The 18,124-nt window shown below is 50.1% G+C and overlaps 2 gene segments (V, D, J or C); one reads left to right on the top strand and one right to left on the bottom strand.

Moving 5' to 3' along the window:
- Window positions 1–222: 222 nt before the first annotated feature.
- On the top strand, window positions 223–666 carry LOC128946355 (Ig heavy chain V region 3-like; the record flags this gene model as incomplete). The annotated part of the segment is given in 1 exon segment: window positions 223–666. A coding segment is annotated over 1 exon segment (444 nt), but the record flags the coding sequence as incomplete, so codon positions are not given.
- A 4,910-nt stretch (window positions 667–5,576) lies between these two features.
- Window positions 5,577–18,124, bottom strand: part of LOC128946354 (Ig heavy chain V region 914-like) — a gene marked incomplete at its 5' end in the record, with an annotated part of 42,122 nt that continues 29,574 nt past the window's right edge. Inside the window, 3 exon segments of the V gene segment in view lie at window positions 5,577–5,583; window positions 13,050–13,174; window positions 17,859–17,914. Of these exon segments, the coding sequence occupies window positions 5,577–5,583; window positions 13,050–13,174; window positions 17,859–17,914 (188 nt within the window).

Here is an 18,124-nt window from a genome sequence, read left to right as displayed (position 1 = left end):
GGCCGCCCGGAGCCCTGCGGGACAAAGGGGAGATGGGGATGAGGCGAAAGCTCAACCCTTGACCCAAATCCTGACTCTTGGCCCAAAATTGGGTTCCTTGGAGTTCATCATCCTCCCCCCAGGAGAATTCTACCCCTTTGTCCAGCTGGCCACACCCACTTGGAGGTCCTTGACCAATCAGACTTTTGATTTCCATCATCTCCCCTTTTTCCCGCAGGGCTCCGGGCGGCCATGACCCTGCTGGAGTGCGGGGGGGACCTCCAGCCCCCCAGGGGGTCCCTGCGCCTCCGCTGCCGAGGGTCCGGGTTCACTTTCGGGAGCTACGAAATGTTCTGGATGCGCCAGAGACCCGGGGAGGGGCTGGAGTGGCTCGCGTGGATCAGGAACGATGGTGGCAACTCCGGCTACGCGGATTCAGTCAAGGGCCGGGTCACGATCTCTAGGGACAACGGGCAGAGCTCGGTGACGCTGACCATGAACAACCTCAAGGACGAGGATTCCGGATCCTATTTCTGCGCCAAATGTTACAGCAGTGGTTGTGGTCCTAATATTGATGCTGGTTATGATGACGATGCCAGTGGTGGCCCCTCCTCGATGCTGTGCCCTCAAACATCCCAAAACCCCACATTCTACCCCCAAATCTTTAGTATTGGCCACAAATCTTGACCGTTTTTCCCAATCTCCTCAATCATTGTCTCACCCCACACATTTCCATGGGGCTTTCAGAATTTGAAATAATTCTCAAAGGTTCATCCCCAAAACTCTGCCCTGTGTGCCCCAGATCTCAGCGGGGTTCACTTGTGACCATTGGCTCCAAACTCAGCTGGCTCTACCCCAAATCTCGACTCTTGGCGCCACACCTCAGCTCTTGGCTCCAAGGCTCAACCAAGGCTCTCAACCCTCGGTGCAAATGGTCAAGATTTAGGAAAAATGGTCCAGATTTGGGTCTGTGGGGGTCAACAATGGAGTCAAGGGCAGGAGGGAAGGACCTGGTGAACGGGGATGTAGACAGGACCAAAATTAGAACCAGCAGCATGTGCCTCCCAACCCCAACCCTCATAGGCATTTTTGGCACAGCAATAGGATCGGGAATCCTCGTCCTTGAGGTTGTTCATGGTCAGCGTCACCGAGCTCTGCCCATTGTCCCTGGAGATCGTGACTTGGCCCTTGACCGACGGCACTTCTCTGGGGGTGGAATCATCACCGTTGATCCCCGTGACGTATTCCAGCCCCTTCCCGCGTCTCTGGCGCATCCAGAACATTGCAGATTTTTTGAAATTGAAGCCAGAGGCACGGCACAACAAGTTCAGGGACCCCCCGGGTGTCTGGAGGCTCCCCCCACATGCCAGCAGGGTCACGGCCGCCCGGAGCCCTGTGGGACAGAAGGGAGATGGGGATGAGGAACCTGATTGGCTGTGGGCATGAATGGGTGGCAGTGTAAGCTGGATAAAGGGACGGGACCCACTTGGGAGGAGGATGATGAACGCCAAGGGTCCCAATTTGGGGCCCAGAATCAGGATTTGGGTCAGGGGTTGAGCTTTGGCCTCATCCCAATCTCTTCTTTGTCCCACAGGGCTCCGGGCAGCCGTGACCCTGCTGGAATGCGGCGGGGGACCTCCAGCCCCTTGGTGGGTCCCTGCGCCTCCTGTGCTAAGGGTCTGGGTTAAGTTTTGGTGGTTATACCATGCACTGGATCCGCCAGAGACCCGGGCATGGGCTGGAATGGCTCGCCAGAATCAGCAGCAGTGCTGTTTCCTACACCGACTACGCGCCGTCAGTCAAGGGCCGGTTGAGGATGTCCAGGGACAACGGGCAGAGCTCGGTGACGGTGACCATGAACAACCTCAAGGACGAGGATTCTGGATCCTATTTCTGTGCAAAAGCGAGTGGTGCGGGTAACCCTGCTGCTGCTTATATTGACCGTGTCAGTGGTGGCACCACCCCTGTCTGAGCCACCGGTCCGCAATCCCAGACTGTTCCCCCCCAAACCTCAGCCCTTGTCCCTTTGTCCCAAATCTCCCCCATTTGCCCCAATGGTCAGCACTTACTGTGGAGTATTTTATTAAGAATTGGTTGGCTGAGGAAGGCCATACTGACTTAATGCCACTGGTTAAGCTTGAAAGGGAGGTCAGCAGTCTCTGATTCAGTGACTGCTGACAGGCAAGAATGCCGGATGGCCTTGCTGCAACATGAGGAAAGGGAGGTGAGATTAGTCCTGAATATCTGCAGAATGTAACAGAAGAATAAGCACAAGAATGTAGAAGTAGGTGTAGTTGCTGATATGTAACTAACCAATCCTGAGCTCAACTTTTGCAATATGTATGAAGCTTATTAAGAACTGTATTTAACCCGCCGTATTTGATCAATAAATCGGACTTGGATGAACCAACTGGTGTCTGGGTCTCCTTCCTCCGACAAATGGTGGAGAATGCGGGCAAAGGCACTCTGAACGTTCCCTCTCTTGGATTATAAATTCACCATGGTTGAGGAGGTTGGGTGAGAGTCCTTGCAGCCGGGACGGTGCCGGATTTTAAAAGCACCCTTGAGGATCACAACGGTGACTCAAGTCTGTACGTGTCACCGGGAGCCTGGAAGGCTGCAACAGCGTGCGCTGATATATAGGTATGGATAGGCAAGCGACATACGACCTCTTCTCCTCATATTTAGAAAGGCGAGGAGTAAAAGGGGTAGATTTAAAAAAGGAGTTACCAGGGTTATTAGCTTATGGTTATTCTAAAGGAATTTTTGCTAATCCACATACAGTTCATGAGATAGCAGAGTGGAAAAAGTTTGGGGATATCCTGTGGGATGCAGTGTTAGATGATGATAAGTCAGCAAAGAAATTTGGCAAGTTATGGCGGGTGGTGTATAATACGTTGCTTTAGCAGATTTCTGAGAGAAAGGCAGCAGAAAGGGCAACAGAAGCTCATAAGAGGAATAGAGGGTATGGTCGTGAGGATGATCCCCTGGCACCTTCTGTAACTCAGATACTTATGCCTAAGAGTCCCCAGCAGAGTGGTGTGCTGGATTTTCCTACAGATAGTGTGGAACCGTCTGCACCTTTACTGTTGGGGGAGGAGGACGGGTTGGATGGTGGAGGTAAGAGCTCGCCTCCGCCGCCAGCTTCAGGCAGGTTGGATGGTGGGGGTGGGAGCAAGCCAGCTTCACCTCCGTCTCCAGCTTTGCCTCCGCCGCTTCCCCTGCATGAGGCGGCTTCGGTGGGGGGGTCGCTTCCCCCGCGCAAGCCAGCTCCGGCTTCACCCTCGGCTTCGGTGGGGGGGGGGGGCCGCTTCCCCCGCGTGAGCCCACTCCGGTTTCACCGGCTTTGCCTCCGCCGCTTCCCCAGAATAAGTCAGCCCCGGCGGGGGAGGGGCCGATTCCCCCGCCGGAAACCTCGGTCTCTGTACTGAAGTGCCAGCAGCATAGCACCCTTAAAAAGTCAGATCCTATCCCAGGGGCACACAGTGACCTATGGGGGGAGATGGCTAAGCAGAGAAGGGAAGCTTGGGCTGCTGTGGCAAAAGAAGTAATGCAAATGGGGGATGGCAAGGCGATGGAAGTAGTCTCTAATCTTGCATGTCCGTTTACATATACACCACAATATGATGCACAGGGGAACCTTACGCATAATATAGCAGCCTATGAGCCTTTAGACTTGAAGTTGTTAGCTCAGTTACGTTCTACGGTTAGTCAGTTTGGAGTAAAAAGTGAACCTGTTAGGCAAATGTTAGATTACCTTTTTAATACTCAGATTTTATGTCCAAATGATTTAAGAGGAATAGTTAGGTTGATATTTACTCAGCATCAGCAGTTACTGTTTAATGCACACTGGCAAGCTATGGTTAATGAGTCGGTTGCTGTGCAGCGAGCTCAAGGAGATCCATTACATGGAGTGACAGTAGATGAGCTTATGGGCTTAGGGGCATATTTGCGTATAGAGGCACAGATGATATCAGGAGCAGATAAGCTTAGAGAGTCTATGCGGTTAGGGCGTGCTGCAATAGATATGGTTAAAGAACCAGGAGGGTTACCAGCTTATATGGGCATTAAACAAGGTAGAGAAGAATCATTTGGGAATTTTATAGATAGGGCAGCTACTGCCATAGATCGGGCTGGTGTTGCAGACTACATGAACGGGGCGCTATTGAAGCAGTGAGCTCTTCAAAATAGCAATCCAGCAACACAAAGAGTGTTAGCTACTTTAGGGACAAATTGGACCATTGAGGAGGCATTAGAGCGAATGGCATTAATGCCAACAGCTTCACAGGCATTTATAATAGATGCGCTAAAGGAGCTAGGGTTAGGATTACAAAAGCAAGCAGAGTCTACTCAGAGTCAAGCGTTAGCTGCTCTTGCTCCTCTCCAAAGTGGCTCACCGGCAGTCACGCAGAGCTCGAGACCATTCCTCAAGTGCTACAGATGTGGCAGTGAGGGTCATACGCGACGAACATGCCGAGCATCCAGGGTATGGTGTCACAACTGCCGCTCCAGTTCCCACAACTCTGCAGCTTGTAGGCGCCGGTCGGGAAACTATCCCAGGAGCGCGCAGCAGGCGAGCCGCGCCCAGACACAAGTAGCTGCCGTGACATCGGAGACACCAGCTGCTGACGCAACATCGCTGCCACCCCCTGTCTGCAACCAGCAACAGCAGGGAGCCTCGGCTTGGACTTATCAGCAGCAGTAGACGTCACATTAATGACGAATCGGCCTGAGAGGATACAAACTGGAGTAAAGGGTCCTCTCATTTTGAATGAACAAAAATGTGGAGCATTGTTATTAGGACGTTCTTCAATAACTATGCTGGGATTATTTGTATTGCCTGGTGTTATCGATGCGGATTATACAGGGGAAATACAAATTATGGTTTACACCCTTTATCCTCCTATTAAAATAACAAAAGGACAACGCATTGCACAATTAATACCACTATCACAAATGACATCTGGTATACCATCATTTACTGGACAAACGCGGGATGAAAAAGGTTTTGGCTCTACTGGTGTTACACTTTTGACTGTGGATTTACAAAATAGACCAAAACAAAAGGTGGAAATTACCCATGGACATCAAAGCATAACCCTTTATGGATTATTGGATACAGGAGCAGATACCAGCATTATTTCTCCAGAAGCATGGCCACAACATTGGCCTCTATTCCCATCATCAAATATGCTCACCGGAGTAGGGGGATTTACATTAGCAAGTAGATCACCAATTTTGCTAGTGTGTATTGATGATCAACAAGTATCTGCTGTGTTTTCCGTTGTTCAATTACCACCTACAGTTTCTTGTTTAATTGGAAGGGACATTTTAACACAATTGGGAGTGGTGTTAACTAATCATCACCCTTTGGGGTAATTGCCATTGCTTGGACTTTCCCCATTCCACTCACCTGGAAAACGGATACACCGGTGATGGTTAAGCAATGGCCATTAAAAGGGGAAAGCCTTATGCACGCTCATGAATTAGTAAAGGAACAATATACAAAGGGACATCTACGACTTTCCACGAGCCCTTGGAATACACCTATTTTTGTAATTAAGAAGAAATCAGGGAAATATCGTTTGTTACATGATTTACGAGCTGTAAACGAACAAAGGGAACCAATGGGAGCCTTACAGCCTGGTCTTCCAAATCCAGCTATGATCCCAGAACATTGGCCGCTTTTAATTATTGATCTAAAGGATTGTTTTTTCACTATTGGGCTGCATCCTGATGATATGAAGAGATTTGCTTTTACTTTACCGGCAATAAATCGTGGAGAGCCAGATAAAAGATTTGAATGGACGACTCTTCCGCAAGGGATGCGGAATTCCCCGATGTTGTGTCAGCTTTATGTTGATGCTGCATTACAGCCACTACGTCGTAAGTGGCCAGCAACTATAATATATCATTACATGGATGACATTTTGTTTGCACAGCAACAACCATTCTCCTCTCTGCAGATTGACAGTATTAGAGATACTCTTTCAGCATATTCGCTTGTTATTGCTGCAGAGAAAATTCAGACCACCACACCATGGAAATATCTGGGATGGACCTTAACGGATCAAAAAGTAATACCTCAAAAATTGGAATTACAATTGGACATTAAAACTTTGCATGATGCACAAAAATTACTGGGAGACTTGCAGTGGTTAAAGCCCATTGTGGGAATACCAAATCATTTGTTAGAAACCCTACGGCCTTTGTTAAAGGGTATTGACCCTACTACTCCTGTACATCTGACAAAGGAACACCATCTTACTTTGCAGCAAATAAGTAACTGTGTACAACAAGGGTATGTGTCTCGTCAACAGCTCGACTGCCCTATTGATCTTACTATTTGGAATAGTCCTTGCCATTTGCTTGGTGCTCTCTCTCAACAACAGAAGAAAACGGGGGAGATACGAGTTTTGGAATGGTTATCACCATCACTACAACATAAGAGAACAATATTTTCAAAAATTGAACAATTGGCTGCATTAATCAAAAAAGGGCGTCTCAGAATTACTGAAGTGGATGGTCGAGAACCTGCTACCATTAGATTGCCTATGGAAAAAGAAACCTTAGACTGGTACTTAATTAATTCAAAGGACTTACAGGAAGCATTATTGACATCGTCTGCTAAGGTAGAGACTAGTAAATTAGTACCTAAAGTTTTGCAATGGATGACAGAATGGAACTGGATTACTCGACCATTGAGAGAAGAACGCCCTATAGAAGGAGCTATTACAGCTTTTACAGATGCGGGAAAGAAATCAAGGCGTGCTGCTGTCACCTGGCAAGAAAAAGGACAATGGAAGCATCAACTTCTCACAGCAGACCCTGCAGATAGCTTACAAACCTTGGAATTGTTAGCAGTAGTATGGGCAATGTCTAACTTACAGGAGCCTTTAAATGTGGTCACAGACTCTATGTATGTTGCAGGAGTAGTCAGACGAATAGAGGAAGCAGCAATTAAGGAAGTGAATAATAAACGATTGTACGAGTTACTGATACAATTGAGGAAAGCTTTACGGGAGCGAAATGCAGCGTATTCTGTGATTCATATTAGGAGTCATAAATGGTCTGAAGGTTTAGGAGAAGGGAACGAACGTGCAGACAAATTGGTTACTTTACCCATTGATAACTCTTGTCTTATTGATAAGCATACATTGGCCAGAGAAGCACATAGTAGATATCATCAAAATGCAAGAGGATTGGCAAGAAACTTTGAGCTAAGTTTGTCAGAAGCTAAGGCCATTATTAGAGCTTGTCCAACATGTAGTTATCATAATGGGGGAATAGGTTTAGGTATTGGAGTTAATCCTCGAGGTTTAGCAATAAATGAGAAATGGCAAATGGATGTTACACAGGTACCTAGATTTGGCAAAGTTAAGTACGTGCATGTCACTATAGATACATATAGTCACTACATATGGGCTACGGCTCAGGCAGGACAGAAAGCTATACATGTCATTAGGCACCTGTTAAGTTGCTTTGCTGTCATGGGAGTCCCAAAGAGTATTAAAACGGATAATGGTCGAGATTATGTGTGTGCTAGGGTCCAGAAATTCTTAAATCGGTGGTCCATTAAACATGTGACAGGTATTCCACACTCTTCTACTGGACAGGCAATAGTAGAAAGAGCAAACGGCACCCTTAAACGGTATATTGAGAAGCATCAAGATTAAACAGACCCACAATCATGTTTGGCTAAGGTTCTGTATGTGATCAATCATTTATGTATTTTTGGGGAAGACGATATCCCTCCTGCAATTAAACATCATCCTAAGTCAGGTCAGAAAATTACTAAGGAAACTGAGGTCTGGGTTAAGTATAAGAATCCGAGTACAGGATTATGGGAAAAACCTGCAAAAGTGTTATATTGGGGTAGGGGATATCTTTGTGTTTCCTCACCTACAGGGCCTTTGTGGGTGCCTGCTAAGTGGACTAAACCTGTTTTTGATGTAGCCTCTAGTGGATCGCCTCACGGAGGAGGACAGTGAGCGACTGAGGGAGAAACTGCCTCTAGTCCTACGTCCGCTGCTGCTACAGCTGAAGGGACACTCGAAAGTGTTGGACAGAGCACTGACATGTCACTATCGGACGGCCCAGGAGTTGATTGGTTTTATTGATTCATTATCAACTTTTCGTTTAATAAATCCAGCAAAGGAACATTGCCTTGACTGTCACGATCCACATTGTGCTGCCTGGATAGCCCTACGTTGTGGGGGTTGTGATAATACTTTTTGGATAGAACAATCATTATTACGGGATTTATGATGTCACACTTGTGAGCACGAGCACACGTGGGGTAAAAACTGGGAAGATGAATTAAGGAGACAGACGGGTCTAAATGCATATGAAGCTTTAAATCTTTATGAGTCTCCTGAACAAAAAATTCTTGCTTATTATCGTTGGGAAGTACAATGTGTTGTAAATAGAATTAAGGTTCAGGGTAAATCACGTATAGTCTCTGTAAGGTGTAGGAAATTAGTTCCTTTAACACAACGTTCTATTGTAGGACCCTTCAGGGGGAATCCTGAAAGAGCATTAGATCATTGCATTGAAAAGTTTCAAAAATTAAGTTTGCAAGTGACAGGACCAGTGAAATTAGGAGCAGCAGAACTGAAAACTGATAAGAAAAATAAGGCTAGGAAGGGAGCAACCTCTTCTAAATAAGGCTAATTAGTTTTCTATGATTAGGACAATTTTACAGTTGTGCGACCCTCGGGAGGATATAGTTATTGAAGAAGATAACGAGCAGGAACAACGATTACGAAATAAGATACACCTTGTGTTAAAGAAAGAGATTGAACTATTAGCTTTATATAGTAAGAAAGGTGAAGAGGCTTTGCAATCACCACCATTAAACTGGTTGCATTGGGTCGAAGAGACAGACTTTTATACTGGTCCTTACTTACATTCACTTCCTTGTTATGTTTGTAAAAGGGATGTTGATAAGTGCTATGCATGGATAGCTTTGCATTGTGCAGGTTGTAATAAGGTTTATTGGTACTCACAAAGATCAATAGGGAATTTATGGAGTGGACCTTGTTTCGGGAAGTGGATTCAAGATTTTGTCTGGGTTAGAGCTCTTGAACAAAGTACTGGCCTGCCAGGAAGGGCAGGTGTGAAGGTCCGCCTGAAATGAACGGGTGACGAATGATTTTTGGGTGCAAAAATAATCAACAAAGGCACAGGGGTTTTGCAGTAACAAATCAACAAGGTGCAATTTTATTGATTATAACCACAGCTAAATATGCATTAGGTTAAGGGATCCGGGGAAGAGAAGGGTAAGACAAGGAAAAAAGGGAGGAAAGAAGGTCAGGGAATGGCTACCAAAACGTGAGGTCTTCGGGGTCCCGCCACTGAAACTCGCTGGTACACGTCTTGGGGAGTACTCAAAGGACAGTGGGACCGAACCCCAATATATATACTGTTCTTGGTTGGGGGAAGGGTAGCTGAAATTAGGTTTCTATGGAGGGGAGAAGTCCATTGTTTTCATGGCCGAATGCTCACAGGTACGTTAGGTTTTTCCCCCTCCCTGAGTTGGGAGGGGGTACAGTCCCAGTCTCTGGAAGGAGGTTGCCATGGGGGTGCCATGGGGGTGCCATGGGGGTGCCAATAGGGTGCCAAAGGGGTTCTTGGTTCCTTTGATGAGGGGATTCGCATCTCTGTTGGTCCGTCATGGTGGTTGAAGACAGGCAAGAGGGGTCTTCTCATGGAGCAGGGGGGAGCCACCCCAGAGCTCAGTCCAGCCAGATCAGGAGTTTGGAAGAAAGTCCAGTTCAATTGTCCAGAAAAGGGCAGCATGCCCCCTTCGAGTACAGCATGGCGTGTTCTGCAAACATCACTTGTGAGCACACTAGATAAGCAGGAAGAAAAAACAGGCAAAAAAGAAAGAAAAATGAAGTTTGTTTTTATTATACTGCTTAAATGCTGTAGCAATTAAAGCAGTAGGAATAACACATTTCGGTCAGCCAAGAGAAAATCTATGGGTAAAACTTGCAAACCAAATTAACCAATCATCACTTTGTCTTAATCTTGGAGGGGTTACTAATCCATTTCGAACATGCCTGGTAGGACTTCCAGTGTGGTCTCCTAGAGAATTTTGCAGTTTAATAAGTAATCGAACTTTATGCATGCGTAACATGTCAAACATCACATTGCCAGCACAGCAAGGATATACTGCAGGTCAGAGTGATGGCTATCGCCAATGCTTACTAATCCAATCACTTAACCCTTCTTTGCATTCTCCTCCTGAAGAATTGGATCTTTTTGGAAGTGCAAATGCCAGTATATCTAATGCTACAACCGGCGGATGGTTTAGTTTCAAACCCTTAGATGCCCAGAATTTAAATCAACCTAAAGACACATGGGCCACCTTAGATTCATCCCTGAATTTGAGTGAATTCTCTCCACAGCATTACAGTCAATGTAACGGCACAAACATCACGGCACCAATGAAATTACCTACAGGAATATTTCTAATTTGTGGAGACAGGGCGTGGAATGGTGTACCAGCTAAGCCACAGGGTGGACCCTGTTATTTGGGAAAATTGTCCTTGTTTCACCCTAATGTATCCTTGCTAATGCAGCTCAGTCAAACATCAAACAGGAAAAAATGTAGTATACATGACTTGGACTGCAGCCAGATAGGAGATCCAAAGTTTTGGGGTACATTCAGGCAAGTAGTAGTCTCAACTATTTTACCAGGAGGATCTGCCAATAAGGCTATGAATTTAGCAAAACAATTAGGGTGCTGGGCAAGAGATGAGCTGAACAAAACATCCCAAATTCTGGGACATGATGACTGCAGATGTGCAGAGTGTTAACCATGCTGTTTTACAAAATAGAGCTGCTGTAGACTTTTTGCTCTTAGCACAAGGGCATGGATGTGAAGAATTTGAGGGAATGTGTTGTATGAATTTGTCTGATCATTCGGTGTCCATTCATACTAAGATAAAAGAATTACAACAGGGACCTCACAATCTCAAAGAAGAAGAAGGTTTAGGAATTGACGAATGGCTTAAAGGCTTAGGGCTTGGACCATGGCTAAGGAACATTGTGACATATGCTATCGGCTTACTGGGTGTGATCTTAATATTTTTGCTTATTTTGCCTTGTATTTTTACTTGTATTCAAAACATGGTTAGCCGTATGATAGCAAAAACCTGGCAAACTAATCTCCTTGCTCAAGAAGAAAATGGGGGAAATGTGGAGGATTTTATTAAGAATTGGTTAGCTGAGAAAGGCCATACTGACTTAATGCCGCTGGTTAAGCTTGAAAGGGAGGTCAGCAGTCTCTGATTCAGTGACTGCTGACAGGCAAGAATGCCGGATGACCTTGCTGCAACATGAGGAAAGGGAGGTGAGATTAGTCCTGAATATCTGCAGAATGTAACAGAAGAATAAGCACAAGAATGTAGAAGTAGGTGTAGTTGCTGATATGTAACTAACCAATCCTGAGCTCAACTTTTGCAATATGTATGAAGCTTATTAAGAACTGTATTTAACCCGCCGTATTTGATCAATAAATTGGACTTGGATGAACCAACTGGCGTCTGGGTCTCCTTCCTCCGACAACTTACCCCAAACCCTCCCCTGCTCCTGCCCCAAATCTCAACCATTGGCCCCAAACCTTCAAGCCTGGGATCCAGGTCAGGCCTTGCTCTCCAAGAATTCCCATTTCTGCCTGTGCCAGCTCAGCCAATGGTGAGATGGCAAAGATTTGGGTGAAATGGGCAAAATTGGGGGAAAGTCGAGAGTTGGGGCAGCAGGGGCAGAGTTTGGGGGGAAATGGCTGAGATTTGAGGAACAGGACTGGGATTTTGGGGAAGGACCACTGGGGAATGCAGACATTTGGTGACCATCATGGGGGGTGCCACTGCAGGAACTGTCGCCAAAACCATCAGCAGTGTTACCAGCACCACCATCGAAACATCTGGCGCAGAAATAAACAGCGGAATCCTCGTCCTTGAGGTTGTTCATGGTTAGCGTCACCGAGCTCTGCCCGTTGTCCCTGGAGATCGTGAACCGGCCCCCGAACGATGGCGCGTAGTTGGTGCCTCCACCAGTGCTGCGGATACTGGCGATGTATTACAGCCCCTGCCCGGGTCTCTGTCAATACCAGCCCATCCGAAAACTGCCGAAACTGAACCCGGACCCTCTGCAGAGGAGACGCAGGGACCCCCTGGGGGGCTGGAGGTCCCCCCGCACTCCAGCAGGGTCACGGCCGCCCGGAGCCCTGCGGGACAAGAGGGGAGATGGGGATGGGAAACCTGATTGAGCAAGCAGGGGAGAAGGGGCATGGCTTGTGGAAAAAAGGTGTGGGGCCAACATGGGAGGGGCAGCAGGAGCAGCAGGGCCAAGAGCCGGACTGAACTAGAGGCCGTGGCAGGGATGTGCCCAGGTTGGGGTCCCAGGGGGGTTTTGGGGGTCGTTAACAGTGTATTAACCGTGTAATCAATGCAGTATGCTCAGGATGAGGTGTCTAATTAATTAAAGAATTGATTGGGGTTTATTGCCGGTTTTGAGGCATGTTGAGATATGGAAAACTCTGGTGGGGTTTTGGGGCTAAACAAGGGGAGTAATGAGAGAAATTGGTGAAGGTTTGGGGATGGGCTCCGGGCGGCCATGACCCTGCTGGAGAGCAGGGGGGGGCCTCCAGCCCGCCGGTGGGTCCCTGCGCCTCCTCTGCTGAGGGTCCGGGTTCAGTTACAGACATTTTGGGATGGGCTGGTATGGACAGAGACCTGGGCACGGCTGGAATGGATCGCAGTGATCTGGAGCAGTGGTGCCACCTACAACGCACCATCTGTCAAGGGCCGGGTCACGATCTCCAGGGACAACGGGCAGAACTTGGTGACACTGACCATGAACAACCTCAAGGACGAGGATTCCGGATCCTATTTCTGTGCCAAGGATGCTGATGGTTATGGTGCTGCTCCTAATGCTGCTTGGGAATGGGGTGACCTTCACCGTCAGTATAACCAGCACCATAAATATAGTAACCAGGAGCAGATGTGGTGCAGAAATAGGATCCAGAATCCTCGTCCTTTAGGTTGGTCATGGTCAGGGACATGGAGGTCTGCCCGTCGTCCCTGGAGATCGTGAACCGGCCCTGCACCGACGGCGTCCCGTAGAAGGTGTAACCCCCACTGCCGTAGTAGATGCTGGCGATGAATTCCAGCCCCTGCCCGGGTCTCTGCCAGATCCAGAAAAGGTCAAATTTGTCAAAATCGAACCCAGACCCCAGGCAGAGGAGGAACAGGGACCCCCTGGGGGGCTGGAGGTCCCCCCCGCACTCCAGCAGGGTCACGGCCGCCCAGAGCCCTGCGGCACAAAGGGGAGATGGGGATGAGAAACCTGATTGGAGCAGAAGCTTAATAATGAGCGTGGCCAGCTGGAAAAAGGGGCAGGACCCACCTGGGAGGAGGATGATGAACGCCAAGGGTCCCAATTTGGGGCCCAGAGTCAGGATTTGGGTCAATGTTGAGCTTTGGCCTCATCCCCATCTCCCCTTTGTCCCGCAGGCCTACGGGCGGCCGTGACCCATCTGGAGTGCGGGGGGGACCTCCAGCCCCCCGGGGGGTCCCTGCGCCTTCCCTGCCGAGGGTCCGGGTGCAGTTTCGGGAGTTGTGCCATGCAATGGGTCCGACAGAGACCCCGGCATGGGCTGGAATTCGTCGCCTACATCAGGAGTGATGGTTCCGGCACCTGGTACGCGCCATCGGTGCAGGGCCGGGTTATGATCTCCAGGGACAACGGGTAGAGCTCGGTGACACTGACCATGAACAACGTGCAGGACGAGGATTCCGGATCCTATTTCTGCCCCAAATGTTCCGGCAGTAGTTTTGATTATGATGCTGCTGCTTTTGGTGATCATGGTGTTGGTGGTTGTGGCCCCAAGCCCTCTCCTCTCTGTGCCCACGTATCAGAGAATTCTCTGACCCCTCCCCAAATCCCAGCCCTTTTCCCCAAATCTCCGTCATTTTCACCTAAATTCTGCCATTGCTGCCCCAACTCTGCATTTCCCCTCAGTTTTTATCATTTTTCCCCAATCTCAGCCTTCTCCTCCTCACCCTCGGACAGTTTGCCCAGAACCATGCCCTAGTCCAACACCAAGCACTGAGCCAAAACCCCCAAATTGGTTCTGCCCCAAGCCCTCCTGCTTTGACCCCAAAACTCACCCGATTCTGCCCCAAATCCCCACTTTGGGCTCCCAGCAGCCACTGACCCAAACCTCACCCACTGTCCCCAAATCTCAACCCTTGGGGAACTTTTGGGGGTCCAGGGGGAGATTTGGGGCCGAGAGTTTAATTTGGGGCCAGATCCAGGGCAGGGTTGGGGGCCAATGGGCAGTGTGTGGGCAAAGGGGGCGGGGTTGGGGCAAAGGGTCAGGGGTGGGACAGGGGGTTTGGAGAAGGGTCTGGGGACAGCTGGGGACAGGGACGGGGACAGGACCCCAAACACCAACCCAACCACCGGGAGTGAAACCAATGGCATGGGCGGCATTCCAGCCACCATAGGAATCCTTTGCACAGAAATAGGATCCAGAATCCTCGTCCTTGAGGTTGTTCATGGCCAGCGTCACCGAGCTCTGCCCATTGTCCCTGGAGATTGTGAACCGGCCCTTGACTGAATCTCCATAGTGTGTGGAGCCAACAGTGTTGATCTGTGCTACGAACTCCAAACCCTGTCCAGGTCTCTGTCGACACCAGCCCATCCCAAAACTGCCAAAACTGAACTCGGCTCCTCGGCAGAGGAGGCACAGGGACCCCCCGGGGGGCTGGAGGTCCCCCCCGCACTCCAGCAGGGTCACGGCTGACCGGAGCCCTGCGGGACAAAGGGGAGATGATAGAAATCAAAACTCTGATATGTCAAGGGCCTCCAAGTGGGTGTGGCCAGCTTGACAAAGGAGTAGAATCCTCCTGGGAAGAGGATTCAAAAGAACTCTAAAGATCCCAGTTTGGGGCCCAGAGTCAGAATTTGGGTCAAGGGTTGAGCTTTGGCCTCATCCCCATCTCCCCTTTGTCCCGCAGGGCTCCAGGCGGCCGTGACCCTGCTGGAGTGTTGGGGAGACCTCCAGCCCCCCGGGGGATCCCTGCGCCTCCTCTGCCGAGGGTCCAGGTTCAGTTTTGGCAGTTTTGCCATGAACTGGGTCCGACAGAGACCCGGATAGGGGCTGGAATTCGTCGCCTACATCAGGAGTGATGTTTCCAACATTTACTAGGCGCCATCGGTCAAGGGTCGGTTCACGATCTCCAGACACAACAGGCAGAGCTCGGTGATGCTGACCATGAACAACCTCAAGGACGAGGATTCCGGATCCTATTTCTGCGGGAAATTTGCCTATAATACTTGGGGTGCTGCTTCTGATGGTATTAACCCCATCCCCGTGGCTGTGTCCCCACCTGTCCCAGTTCCCCAGACCCTTCTCCCAAACTCTGGCCCTGACCCCATTCCTGACCCCATCTCCCTACCCTGCCTTGGCTCTGCCCCGAATTCTCCACTCTCGACCACAAAATTGACCTAAATCTTTACCCTTGACCAGAAGTATCCACTTTCAGAATCAAGTTTTGGGGCACAAAGTGGAGATTTGGGGTCAGGAGTTGTGGTTTGGGGTCAGCGGGTGAGAATTGGGGCCGAGGCAGAGCAAGGTTGGGATCATTGGTCAAGGGCTGGGTGTGGGCTGGGGTTTTGGGGGAAGGGTCTGGGAAACGGGGACAGGGGGCGGACATGGGCGTGGGGGGCACGGTCAAAACCATACACAGCACCAGCAGGATCATACCAAACATTAACAGATTTGGCAAAGAAATAGGTGGCAGAATCCTCGTCATTGAGGTTCTTCATGATCAGCGTCACCAAGCTCTGCCTGTTGTCCCTGGAGATCCTGAACTGGCCCTTGACTGAGGGTGCATAGCCGGTGCTGGAACCATCGTTCTTTATCCCCCTGAGCCACTCCGTCACCTGCCCGGGTTTCTGGTGCACCCACTGCATCCCAAAATTCAAAAAATCGAACCCGGACCCTAGGCAGAGGAGGCGCAGGGACCTCCCGGGGGGCTGGGGGTCCCCTTCGCACTCCAGCAGGGTCACGCCGCTCCCCCATGCCCAAACCTTCACAGGAGTTTTGCCCCAAATTCCCTTTGTCTTGCCCCAAACATCCAACAGAGGTATCCTGAATGGTAAAGTGCCTTAAACCCTGCAATTACTCCCAATCCACCCACTGATCAATTGGACACCTCTGTCTGACTTTTGCATCGCCTCATCCCCATCCCCCCTTTGTCCTGCAAGGCTCTGGGCGGCCGTGACCCTGCTGGAGTGCGGGGGGGACCTCCAGCCCCCCGGGCTGTCCCTGACGTTGCTGTGCTGAGGGTCCGGGTTTGATTTTGGGAGTTTAGAAATGGAATGGGTTCGACAGAGACCTGGAAAGGGGCTGGAGTGGGTCAGAAGTATCATCAGCAGAGGTGGAACCTGGTACGCGCCATCGTTCAAGGGCCGGTTCAGGATGTCCAGGGACAACGGGCAGAGCTCGGTGGCGCTGACCATGAACAACCTCAAGGACGAGGATTCCGGATCCTATTTCTGTGCCAAAACCACTGCTTCTGGAAATGTTAATCCTGGTTATGCTATTGGCCCCGTGCCCATCTCTGCATCCCCCCCTGTCCCCGTTCCCCAGACCCTTCCTCAATCCCCAGCCCCTGATCCCATTTCTCACTCTCTGTCCCAGCCCTGCTCTGGCTCTGCCTTAAATGTCCCCTCTGGGCCACACTCAGTTCCCTCGTTCTCCAAATATCCCCGAAATGCCTGGATTTCGGCCCAAAGTTAAGATCAGGAATCAAGAATTCAAATTTTAGCCCAAAATTCCTGATGTGAGGCCAACGGCGCAGACTTGGGTCTGTGACTCAGTGCTTGAAGGGGAGATTTGGGGTGAAACTGGACAAGTCTGGTGGCAATGGTTGGGATTGGAGGGACGAGGCCGAGCTCAGGGTGAAACCGGCCCTGATTTGGGGCCGGAGCTGAGATCTGGGGCCAGAAGCTGAGATTAGGGGCCAGGAGCTGAGATTTGGGGCAGAACCATTTCAGAGCTGGGACACAGGGACAGGAATGGGGTCAGGAGTTGGGGTTTGGGGAAAGAATCTGGAAAATGAGGAAAAGTGTGGAAAGAGCAATGCGGATGGGGAAAATAGGACTTGCAGCAACAGCCCAAACCGCATATTTGGCACAGAAATAGGATCCGGAGTCCTTGTCCTTGAGGCTGTTCATGGTCAGCATCACCGAGCTCTGCCCATTGTCCCTGGAGATCCTGAACCGGCCCTGGACAGAATCCGCGTACCTGGTCCTGGAACCATCGCTGTTGATGCTGGTGATGATTTCCAGCCTCTACCCGGGTCTCTGTCGAAACCAGCCCAGCCCAAAACTGACAAAGCTGAACCCGGACCCTCGGCAGAGGAGGCGCAGAGACCCCCCGGTGGGCTGGAGGTCCCCCCAACACTCCAGCAGGGTCACGGCTGCCCAGAGCCCTGCGGGACAAAGGGGAGATGGGGATGAGCCCAAAGCTCAACCCTTGACCCAAATCCTGACCCTTGGTCCTAACTTGGGACCCTTGGAGTTCATCATCTTCCTCCCAGGTGGGTCCTGCCCCATTTTCCACATGGCCACACCAGCTTTAAGTCCCTCTACCAATCAGGTTTCCCATACCCATCTCCCCTTTGTCCCGCTGGGCTCTGGGTGGCCATGACCCTGCTGGAGTGCGGGGGGGACCTCCAGCCCCCTGGGGGGTCCCTGCGCCTCCTCTGCCGATGGTCCGTGTTCCATTTCGGCAATTTTGGGATGGGCTGGATGCGCCAGAGACCCGGGCAGGGGTTGGAGTTTGTGGTAAGTGTCACCAGAGATGGCGCCACTCCGAGATACGTGCCGTCAGTCAACGGCCGGGTCACGATCTCTGTGGACAACGGGCAGAGCTCGGCGATGCTGACCATGAAAAACCTCAAGGACAATGATTCCGGATCCTATTTCTGTGGGAAATCTGCTAATGCTGGTTGGCCTGCTGCTGCTACTCATATTGACCATGCCAATTTTGGCTTCACCCTGTCTGAGCCCCCTGTCCCCTATATCACACCCTCCCCCCAAACCTCAGCCCTTGACCCCTTGT

Source organism: Melozone crissalis, unplaced genomic scaffold (assembly GCF_028551555.1).
Source record: "Melozone crissalis strain CALT ecotype California unplaced genomic scaffold, PUWL_Pcris_2 ptg000079l_1, whole genome shotgun sequence".
Lineage (NCBI taxonomy): Eukaryota > Metazoa > Chordata > Aves > Passeriformes > Passerellidae > Melozone > Melozone crissalis.
Note: the sequence above shows the minus strand (reverse complement) of the source record. Positions and strands in the feature narration are given on the sequence as shown.